At 28.3% G+C, this 12,278-nt stretch overlaps 1 protein-coding gene across 1 annotated transcript; it reads left to right on the top strand.

Moving 5' to 3' along the window:
• The first annotated feature begins 2,158 nt into the window (after positions 1-2,158).
• On the top strand, positions 2,159-3,309 carry LOC114172002 (ethylene-responsive transcription factor SHINE 2-like). The gene is made up of 2 exons (XM_028056751.1): positions 2,159-2,361; positions 2,496-3,309. Exons 1-2 carry the CDS (start codon positions 2,282-2,284, stop codon positions 3,019-3,021), a joined length of 606 nt encoding a protein of 201 aa, XP_027912552.1. The 5' UTR covers positions 2,159-2,281; the 3' UTR covers positions 3,022-3,309.
• Positions 3,310-12,278: the final 8,969 nt, after the last annotated feature.

The raw sequence follows: 12,278 nt of genomic DNA, 5'->3' as shown, positions 1-12,278 counted from the left end.
TTTAGGTTATAATAGAAAAGTAATAAAATGGGATCAATTTAGTTGTGTGGCGTGTCATTGTAATCAATAACATTTCTTTATTTTTCTTTTTAAAATAGAAAACATGTTATTGCTTTTTCATTCTCTTTCTTCTTTCTTTTCAAATTTCCAAACCTACTCTAAAGTCTCTCTTTTTCGTTGTTAAAGTCACTACAATACGTTAAATAAAGTTTAATTCTCTAATGTTAGAACTTCTATGGACATTAGTCACTCATCATTTCCTTTAAACTATGTTTTTCCTAGGATACAAGGAAATCCAAATAAAGAAAACTAGTAACATTTCAACTTAGGTTATGATTGATTAATTGATGCGGACTGATTTGTGAGATATTTACATATCAAATTAATTAGTACAAATAATTAAGTTAGTCAAGTTGTTCTTTTTTAGTTGATATTGAGTTGTGTTTTGTAATATTATATGAATAATGAATAATCGGGATCATGAACATAATTTAAAGTTCTAGGATTTTGATATTTTTTACGTATATTTACAGTTTTTACTTAAATTTGAAGTTGTTACTAATTTTGGTAAGTTAAGTTCAGATTTATTTAACTTGAAACTTGAATTATAATATTCTACTAAACTTTGAACAATTACTTGATAATCATGGATAATCCAATATGTTTGGACTTCATGAAATATATAATAGGTATTTAGTTTCATGCATTTGAATTCAATATAGTTTTTTAAAAGTTGTCAGATTTTTTTAAAACTATTTTGTTTTATTCCTTTCTGTTCTTAGTGAGGTAAGAAATGTGTTAGATGCATTGTGTGAAGCTTTGTTTAATAACTCAATAGAGTTCTATATAATTCATTTATTTATACTATTTAGTTCGTTTGGTTATGTTTGTTTTGTAATTGTGATGTTTTACTTATTTTAGGTATTTTGATGAGATATTGAAGTGATGGATTTCAAATCAATTATAAGATTCCAAATTAATTATCAACTAAAATCATTTATCTTCATGGGAGTAGTTAACAAATCAATTATCTCAATTGGCTAATCAAATGGACTATTAGCAAGACAAAATCGATTATCATTTTTCAATTCAGTAAAATGGATTGGATATATTAAGTTGAGAATGTTTCAATTCAGTAATTTGTTATTCTCACCCTCTCTAATAACTTGCATGTTCATCCTTTTACTTCTTAAAAAAATTATTAAATACTTAGGCTTAGAGTTTCCAATATATGTTTTTTTTCCTTAAAAAAATTAAAACGTACACTTGTATCATTGTTATTAGTTTATTTTGAAATCGATTCTAGCATATATTAATAAATTGGACCCAACATATATTATATGTTGGTATTATTATATGTTTTATATGTTTGGTTATATATATATAATAAATAATAATAATATTAATAATAATAATAAAATAATATATCAATTTTAATTATAAGAGTAAAATTTAAATTATATCTTAATCTATTAAAACTTTATTTTTTATCTATCACATCATTTATATCACTTACAAGGTTTTACAAATTTTACCTCTAAATTCATTTACTTTCACCCTAAATCTCTTTAAAAAATACATCAGATTTCATTCTACAATAAAAAAATAACACACATTTCACCTTCCAATTCACTTAAATACATTCTTTCGGTCTCGTTCAAATCAATACTCAACGTATCCTGTAACTGATTCCTAATAATGAAAGAGTTAGGATTTTAAAAATCTGCATTAGTCTAAGAGAGAAGAAAATAGGGATGAGAGATGATCCTAGTTTGGGAGCTATGAAAAATAGGAGATGATGGGTGCATATGAAGGAGAAAGCTTTTCTGTAACAGATATTAGGAATCGGTTGACTCCATGGTAAAAACATTACTTGACGTAACCATGAATAAGACAATCCATGAGAAAACATTATCCGTTAAGAATTCACGTGATGGAAAGAGTGAGCTGAAAAGGTGAAATTACAGGGTAATATATATTTTTGACATTCCGTGGGTGGAAATGGAACACAGGTTGTGATTGCATAATGTGTGTGGGCAGAAGGAGGCCTACAAGGTGGTCATTAATTTGAGTTGTTAAGGAGGCATGGATTTATCAAAGTGGTGCAGGTGAAACTTTATTGCTTCTCTACTGTTCACTTCAACTTTCCGTCCAATCTCACCGACAACCCACATATATTTCATTAACACTTGTTAAATACTTACACTACTCTTCTTTTTCTTCCTATTAATCCCTCTATTAATTCCCTTCACCTCTCTTCCTCACTCTCTCACGCGCCATTATGGTACAAGCCAAGAAGTTCAGAGGAGTCAGGCAACGCCAGTGGGGCTCCTGGGTGTCAGAAATTCGCCACCCTTTGCTGTAATCATCTCATTAATCTCCAACACCAACACAATATACAATGCTGCTTCTTCTTCTTCTTTTTCTTCTGTTCTTCCTCTTATCTATTACTAATCCTTTCTTTCTCTTTCTTTATTTATTTCTCCTCACTGCAGCAAGAGAAGGGTGTGGCTTGGGACCTTTGAGACAGCTGAGGCTGCAGCAAGGGCTTATGATCAAGCAGCCATTTTGATGAACGGTCAGAATGCCAAGACTAACTTCCCCACTTCAAAGAACCACCCTCAACCTGACTCCGCCGCCGCCGCCGCCGCTGCCACTTCTTCTGCTGCTGCTTCTGACAACGCTTTCTTATCTCCCAAAGCTCTTTCCGAACTCCTCAGCACAAAGCTCAGAAAGTACTGCAAAGACCCTGCCCCTTCCCTCACCTGTCTCAGGCTCGATGCTGATAACTCCCACATTGGAGTGTGGCAGAAAGGTGCAGGACCACATTCTGGCTCCAGCTGGGTCATGAGGGTCGAGCTTGGCAAGAAGCAGACCCAGGGTGAATCAGCATGGTCCCCCAACAGTGGTGCTAATCACACTGCTGCAAACAGTGAAGTAGTCGTAGAAGAAGAAGAAGAGGAAGAAGAAGAGGATACACTCGCTCTGCAGATGATCGAGGAGCTACTCAATTGGAACTAGAAACAAAACAACCCTTCTGCACCTTCTACTTCTTCTGTTATTCTGGTAACCCCGCAAGGAAAAAAAAGGAACCTTAATCCGTGTCATATATAGTTTCTTTTCTCATGTCATCTCTCTCTCTCTCTATATATATATATATATGTATATCACTTTCAATTCGTTTACTTTTGTGTTTCTGTAAAAATGTTGTCAAAAGTGCTGATATGACGATGCCCAGTTTGATAGTTACTTAATACACTTTGCAATATTATGATTGGTGGTATTTAAGCATCCGAATTCATCATCAAATTGGATCAAGAAAAGGAACTCGGTGTATGTAAGTGTCAATTTTAACTATTCCTTTGAAGTAACACATCGCCTGGGGAACAATCATGGATACCATCCCGATTACTATATATACATGCATGGGTCACAGGTTTGCAATTATCGATACTTAATTCAAGCAATCATTGTGAGAACTAAATCTATTTTTAAAACAGCAACATATATTCTGATCTTAATCATCAATTTTTTTTTCTTCTTTCAGCTTTGTACTTCTCTGTCTCTTTCCTGAATCATGTTACACTGGAATTCAGTTTCTATCTTTCCCTCATAAGCCATCACACTGTCTTACAGCTGTATGTCAAAATATATTTTACTAAGAACTATTCTTTTTTTCATCTTTCTTTTATCACATCATAGTATTCATTATTTATATTTAACATTCTATTCTTTTCAAAATAAATTTGATGTTCATCAAACTTTTTTTCTAACTCACGAATAATCCAATATGTACGATTTTTAGTATATATTGAAAGTCTTAAGATTACAAATTTTTGTCCAAATATGTATTAGATTTTTCTTTATGAACATACTTTTAAAGCACTAACTATTATTATACCATAATTATGATTATCCAAATATGTAGACGTATAATTTTTTTCTTGTCTCATTTTGTTTTTTTTTATTCACGTTATTTATTTTCTCTCTCTTCATTTCCCTTTCTTCTTAATAAAATACATTTTTGACAAAACTTTTAGCATGCATTTCTACTTAATAGGAATATGCTAACAGCATATCAAAAAATGCCCCCAAAATATAATTATACATTGACATACAGTTAAAATTCGTTCACATTTGTAATAATTATTTGATTGGATGAAGTTTATAGATCAACTTTAAATCTTATGCTCAAAATTATGAATGTTTAAATGTGTTATAATATTAATTATAGAAGTTGAAATATAAAATATAAAAAGTATTTAAAATTGATGTATTCAATATTAATAACTATTTAGTATTTGTGTTATTATAAAGATGTAAAATCAGCATTTTCAAAACTAAAATTGTAAAGTATTATTTAGATTTAAATGCATCTTAGGAAGATTAAATATCTTAACAGTTTTATCAATGAGAAAAATATTTCTGGATTTGATTACCATATACATAATAAATTTATCACCTAATTTTTCGTTACAAAAAATAATTAAAATTATTTTTAAATACTTTTAATATATCATACAATATTAAAATGTTGTAACGTAATTTTTACATAATAGATAAATTGTTGTCATCTAAATAATTTATAACTTCTTCTGTATATAGACTATAACTTTTATCTGTTTTCCCCTACTTTTAGATATAAAGTCACTCTCTATACTATCTGTGCTCCTTCTTGATTTTCTATTGGTGTTCCTTGCATGTACTCAAACTACCAATTTTATTATCTTTTTTTCTACAGCAGATGTTATGTCAACTTTCTTTGAAACACATTTATTTCTATTGTTATTAAATGAATCTATTTATCTATTGCAACATTCTCATATCTATCAAATACATTAAATTTATTCTCCTGCTCATTTTTCACCACCCAACAGTGTATCATATTCAAGAACAAAAATTGTACTTCTAGGGTGAAAATTTCTTCAGTTGTACTGTCTCAATTAATAATTATAAACTCTCATCATTGTATGTTTTTATGAATTCAGAATATGAAAATAACAACATAGTCCTTTTTTCTAGATTTTGAATTGGAGGAATTACTATTTTACTGTATGCAATAGTTTAAATAATATATAATAAAGGACATAATGATTTCTTTGTATTGGAAAATAATCTTAAAAATCTCTCTGAAATTGAATTATATTAGAAGAAGAAGAGGAAAAGTCTATGCACCTAGACACCTTTTACACTACCATTCATAAAAAAGTTTTATAAGATGACTATATCTTGTAAACTTTAAGATAACTCATGAGTCTACTTGTTATATTACTCTTATTTTTAAATATTTAATAATAATAAATTCAATATGACACACTCAGTTCAACTAAATCAAGTTTAATTTTTTATTAAATTAAATTTTAAATATTTCATAAATTTGAGTATTTTAATTTTAAATTGATTTTTATTAAATATTTTTTACTTAAAACTTTTTATATTTTTAATTAAGTCTCTTCCGTTTATCTTTTTATTAATTAAGTGATGTAATTGTTATTTATTACGTTATTTTGTCATCGTTAATCAAGGTGAACTAATAATATAACCGTTCCTTGTTATCTTATTATGTAAGTGAACAGTTCCTTGTTATTCAACACATTTAAAAATAATATAAATTATTTATTGTTTTTGTATTGTCTATAATATAGTTTTATATTAACCAGAAAATTACACATTTTTTAACCATTAAAGATAAATAAGTAAGATGACGAGAGATAAGATAACAATCATATTTCTCTATTAATGAAAACAATTAAACATGAACTCAATTATAAGAATTTTGAATAGTGGACACGGTTGGAAGTCACACATCAACTAAAGATAACACCAATTCACAATATATAAGTGGGTGCAATCCTTATCTTACAAGCCGGTTTTATGGGTTTGAGTTAGGCTCAAAACTCACTTCTAACATGAACCAGTGTTTGCATTTTTGGACATTTTGTTCCTTCCGATATTGGACCGCTGACTAGAGATAAGGTCAATTCAGAATATATAAGTGGATGCAATCCCCACCTTACAAGTCTACTTCTAACAAACAGACACAAAGTTTAATAAATACTTTCGTATCTCAGAAGACCTTTTCTATAATTTTCTTACAAAAATTGTAATTTCATTAGAATATTTCTATGAATTTGAATTTTTTACAAATATTAACAGAAAATTTTTAGTAGGACATAAAATAAATTAGCATGCCTATATTCTTAGGATATCATTGTTTTCAAAATTCCTTACCTCTGAGGTTTGGTTTAGAAATTTTGAGGAAAGTTCTTCTTCCTTGTTATAAAAGGCAGAAGTTAATGTATGAAAGGGATGCAAAAGGGAAAATAACATGCACAAGGACCAAACTATACCAAGTTTTAAAGTACAAAGATAATGAAAATAAAATTGTAATGATGTGTATTTTTCTTCTTGGTTTGAGTTCTATGAAACCTGAATGTAACTTTCATTTGCAAACCTGTCCAGCTTTTTTTTTCTAAAAAAATGTTTTCAACATATTTAAGTTAATTTTAATTTATAAAAAAAATATTTAAGTTTTCTTCTTATAAACCTTTTAAAGAGGTTTATTAAGAAGTTCTTTTACCTAAATTACTTTGCCTATAATCTCATGCACAGATTGTACATGTTTATAAGTGAAAGTTCGTACGACAACGATAAAAATTCGACTATGAAAATAATAGAAACTTTTCAACTATAAAATCACATGCCAGACTCCATTTTCGTCTAAAAGTAACTGTGATAACAATTATATTGATGTATCTAACTTCCAAGTTGAGCAATAATGGAAAGGCTGTGGGGGTTTTCTTTCAAAAATCATGTGTTAGCGAGTCAATGCAATTTAATAGACTATAAAAATGATGTCACTTAGTTTTTTAAAATCAGCAACCTATCTTTTCTTTTACAACCAGATTCTCTGTTGTTTGAATGTTGTTATTTTCTGAACATTAAAATATATTTTAATCTGTTGAAATTAATGATAATTAATGTGTTATAAAAATACAGTAGAAAAACAGTACAAAAAAAGTTCAACCGAGAATCCAAATTTTTGAGCAATTAAACTGACTTCAAATTACGAATTTTTTTGTATTATTCGTACTTTTGACATGCAATTATTCTAATGTTTTAAAATATACTAAAAATTTTATTAATACATCAAAATTAATATACTTTGAAAACACGACATAAAAATAATATTGAAATAATAACAAATATTTCAAAAGAAGTTTATCATAAAGATACAACACCAATAAAATTGAAGTTCAATCCAAGTAACAAATGGATAGAATTAAATGCTAATTTGCGTATTTAGTTTTTTAAGCAACAAAATGAATGGAAGGTGGTGGTTATAAGGCATGATCTAATTTTTGTGGCCTACATTTAGTAGAAGTTAGGAAGGGTAGATGCCACGAATTTTGTAGTATATGATAAAGAAGAAATTGACATAAAGGAGGAGATGACACAAGTAGCTGGATCATCAATAAATGCTCCATGCATCAAGGAGCAAAGTAGTATATGCACACTGTTTCCATTACTATGATGAGAAACCCTTTTTATTTTTTAGGGTTAAATTTCAAGGTCTTGGCATTGCAATAGTCATCATGCTATATTAATGTCATTGATTAAAGGTTGTAGAAACCACCCTACACATCGTCTCAACAGTGTCTTCATGTACTTTTGTGGGGGCAACTCCTATTCAACCATTCATTTCACACAAGTTTAGTTGGTGGCCGTACATCGCCATTTTCCAACCCTCTTTCGTTTTATGCAATTTCAACACACATTTTCATGTTTCTCAAATCAAAGCCTTCCCTTCTCAACACCACAAGATGCCAAATCATTCGTACATATATACTTTATAGTTTAAGAGGATGCACAACAGTAGTAACAAGTGAAATCAAATTTCTTTCGATTTATAAGAATGTATTTGGATAATTTGGTGGAAGTTTAAGTCTAAAAATGAGAAAGTAGTGCACCATATAAGGATCAAGGCCCATAAATCCATTGTTTTAAGGTTTTAAGTTGAGAATGATATCAATGCCTTATGTAGTTGAGTTCAGATCTCATTAGTGTTTGATCTCCCCAGTGATACCTCTCCTTATAAAACTTAACAAGTGATATCAGAGCCGATGGTTAAAACTGGCTCAGACGACCCATAAACTGCCTTAATAACATATCTTAACAAAATTTGTTATAAAAAAAAAATGTCCTTGTAACCAAATAAAGGCAATAAAGACTTTTCCAACATATGCATTGAGAACAAATAAGAAAAAAAATCAAATGACAATGTAAACAAGTACAATGAAGAACCTTTGGATGAAAAAAATCAGACTCGTACAATGAAGAATAAAAATATCAATATCACATCATTATAATAATTAAATCTTTATCTTTTGGTTTATATTTCTTAACATGAAATATTTTTTAACATGAAAAATATAGAGATCTAAAGATAAAATTTGCAAATCTAACTAAACTAAAGAAAAAATTTCTCTGATCAATAAAGAACACAACCAACAAATATATAAAATGCACACAATTAAATAAAATAAACCAAAACATTGTTGTAAATGTTGAAAACACAAACAAAATCTATTTTTTGTGGCGTATATGCTCAGTGGTCTTAAAAACTTATTCATAATGTATTGTGAATCCCTCATAATATAACAAGAATTTTTCAATTATTCTCGAAAAACTCATAACTAGTAAGATAATTTCTTAAAGAGTAAGTAAATTCAGGATTATAAAAGAATAAAAAGAAAGAAGAAAAGTGGTTAAGAGATGAGCAAATGTGTCTCAAACAAGTGCTCATATTGAGCAAAAATTAAGATGATTTTGGCACTTAACTAGTTTTGATGGTTGATAGTTTTATGATAATTAACCCCAATGTAGTTTGTTTTTGCAAAATGGAACACCAAAATAGACAATCAAAGGAAAATAAGAAAAATTGACAAAAGTACTACAAAATTGGGCTAAATTGTGTTGATGCGGCTGAGCGGCAATGATGAGCCACAAAGCTTTTGGAGAGTCCTTTTTCGGAGCTCTTTGGTAGAAATTTTTAGGAGAGTCTTAAGGAACTTCTACAGTATATTTTTAGAAAATTATGGCCACTCAAAGCTTTGTATTTGTTATCATCATGAGAAGCTAAACTCTCTAGTGTTGAGAGATCATGTAACCCTTTGAACTCTCTTGTACTGGTCCTGTTTCATTTATCTAAGAATGTTTTTGTCTACATGTTTGTAAATTAGTTTATGCATATTGTAGATAAATTGATCACTCCTCTTATATCACTCGCTTGGGATTGAGTGAGAATTGGTTTCAAGTGATGGTCCAACTAATTCTCCTCCTAATTTTAGATGTTAGGAATATATCTAAGGCCCTAACTAGTTATAGATCCTGAACGTGAAGCAAGTGGTTCATTCAAACAATCACTAAAGAATCATATTGAAGTTTGATGATCTTAAGCTTTAGATGTCATGAATAGATCTAGAGTTACATTTAAAGAGCACTTTGGAGACATGAATAATTGCATCTTGATGTATTAAAAGATGATTAGTACAAGAGAAATAAATGGCGAAATCAGATCTCAACATGTCTTATTATATTTCAACTCTTTTAACTACAATATGTTTTAGTTCAATTCTCACACAACTCAACCATTGTTTTAATCCAATCAAACAAGTTTTAAACATTATGCATTCTTCTAAATCTATATAGATACGACACTTGTTGTACTACATTTGTCCAGTATATTTGCTGGAAGATTGATTGCGTTTTGAGCATAACTGGCTGCTCCAGAAGAGAGGGAAGTGATCTATATATAGAGAGGTTTGAGACTCCTAACTAACAAAAAGATCCCAAGACTTGCAAAGAAGATTTCTCTACACGTCTTTGGACAATCCTACAAATTAAAACCTACAAAATTGAATCACTATTGTGGACAATTCTTTTTCATATCTCTAATCGATAATAACCTTTGAAAACTAAAAATCACATGAACTTGTTCAATCAGATCCAACAATGAATGGATTTCCAATTATAATTTAAAACTATGCACCTTCGTGGATAAGAGAATCACAAAGAGTTTTTTTTCTTTTATATGTATTTATTATCATACTTTTAGTAATGAGTTTTTTCCACACATAACGCAACTCTAATTTTATATTTAAATAAGTAAAATAAATTGTTCTCACCTATGACAATATCTGAGGTGAATGAAATTCTCAGAAAGACGGATTGCTTTTCAAATAAAAAATCGAATTCCTAACAAAACTAGAAGAGATATCCATATGCAAAAAATATTTTGATACTTAAATCAGTAAAAAGACATATGTAGTAAAAATGTATAAAGTATTCAACTACTTATATATAAATTTAAGAAGCCCATCAAATTTGTTAATATTTGATACGTGATAATAAATATATAACAGAAAATTAGGTTATGACACCCATTTCTGAGATTTTTTTTAAGTCATCTAGGAGATTATTAAAATATGTATTTTCATGTATATGTATATGTATATAAACATCAAGATTAAATATCTTACTACATGCATAAGAAGTATAGATATTTGTGAATTATATCACACAACATTAATTAACATCAATTATTACTTTACAGCCACCAACATATCATTCTTGATGTGTACGCACAAAATTTAAGTCTCTTATATTTGTGCAGATATAAACCACATGATACCAACCATAAGCTCTTTTCAGTCCAATTTGCACAGTCTAAAAATATTTATTTATGCTTTGAGTCTTAGAGCCGAATACATAATTGACTTATGATGTCAATTTACTTACTTTGGATGATTTTTTAACAAATATTTATAAGAAAAATAAAATAAAATAAGTCAAGTTTCTCTCAAAAATTAAAATAAAGTGATATACATAAGAATTCTAAACAAGAACTAAATTAAAGTTATCTAAACAACTAAGCATCTAAATATATACTTCAACAAAATTATTAAATAACAATCAAATTTTAGAGACAAAATATTTAATCATTATATTTTGACTAAGTTAAACATAATTTTATAAACTAAAAATTATTAATATCTAAAATAGTTTTATTATTAATAAAAAAATATAACTGATTTGTGAATTAGAGTCTAAATTGATTTCTAACATTAGTTACCAAAATTTGAATTAACTTACTATTATTTAAAGGTCGGATCAAGTTCGATCAAGTTCAGATTAGGTTAGTTAGACCCCAAGTGAGACTAATACAAATTGAGTCAAATTTGGCCAAGTTGACTTCGGTCTGTGTTGGGTTGTAACACTAGATTGAGGTCACGCCAAACTAAATTGGATTGATCTCACATCATGTTAAGTCGAGTTTACTCAAACCCAAGTTGAACATGATTGATTCAGACTTAGATTGACCCAAATTGTGAAAACTAAAATATGAATTTGAAAATATGAAGAATTTAATTTTCTTTTTGGGTGAAATTCAAAATTCTTTTATTTTGAATAATTTAATTACTGTAATGAATTTCTAAAGTTTTAGTTTGTTTCAAAATTCCTTATCTAAACAACATATTTTGTCCTAAGATATTCCAAGTTCTCTTAAAATGACATATAAAAACACATTTTTAGTGTTGTGATATAGTATAAATAAGCAATACTTTTAAAAAAGTTTAGGATGTGTAAAATTTACATTATTTATCTATCCTTAAATAGACATTAGGGATAAAAAAAATTAGTGATTTTAAATTTTTAAAGGAGGAAAAACAAGGAAAAATATCTTTCAAATATTAAAAAGAAAGTTCATATATTTTATAAATATTGAAAAGTGATTTCTAAATAAAAAAAATGCAGAAACTAAAATAAAAACACACCCATTGTAAAGAGAATGAAACAATGAAAATTGAAAGTAGTCATTTTTTGAAATTTTAGATTAATTTAATCTCCATATTTAGAAATGCATAGATTTAATCCTTTTAACTAAATTTTGACATTTCAAATGTGTCTCTGAGCTAACATTAAAGTGAGAATGTATCATGAAAAATGTTTGAAACGTCAAATAAACTTAATAAAATTTGATTAAAATGACTAAATACACACAATTCTAGAATTGAGAGACTAAATTAAACAAAAGTTTCAAAGATGGATTAATTTAAGTCTTTACTCAAAGTTAAGGGATAAAAAACATATTTAACCTAAAATAATAATATATTTTGTACATTTTGCCTAGGTAAAGTACTTAGTAAAGCACAAATTGAAACATAAATGTATACATGTGCAATGTAATTCTGCCACATGAACCTCACTGCTAACTC

This window comes from Vigna unguiculata, unplaced genomic scaffold (assembly GCF_004118075.2).
Source record: "Vigna unguiculata cultivar IT97K-499-35 unplaced genomic scaffold, ASM411807v1 contig_465, whole genome shotgun sequence".
Lineage (NCBI taxonomy): Eukaryota > Viridiplantae > Streptophyta > Magnoliopsida > Fabales > Fabaceae > Vigna > Vigna unguiculata.
The sequence above is the reverse complement of the archived record's forward strand: the minus strand, read 5'-3'. Positions and strand labels throughout refer to the sequence as shown.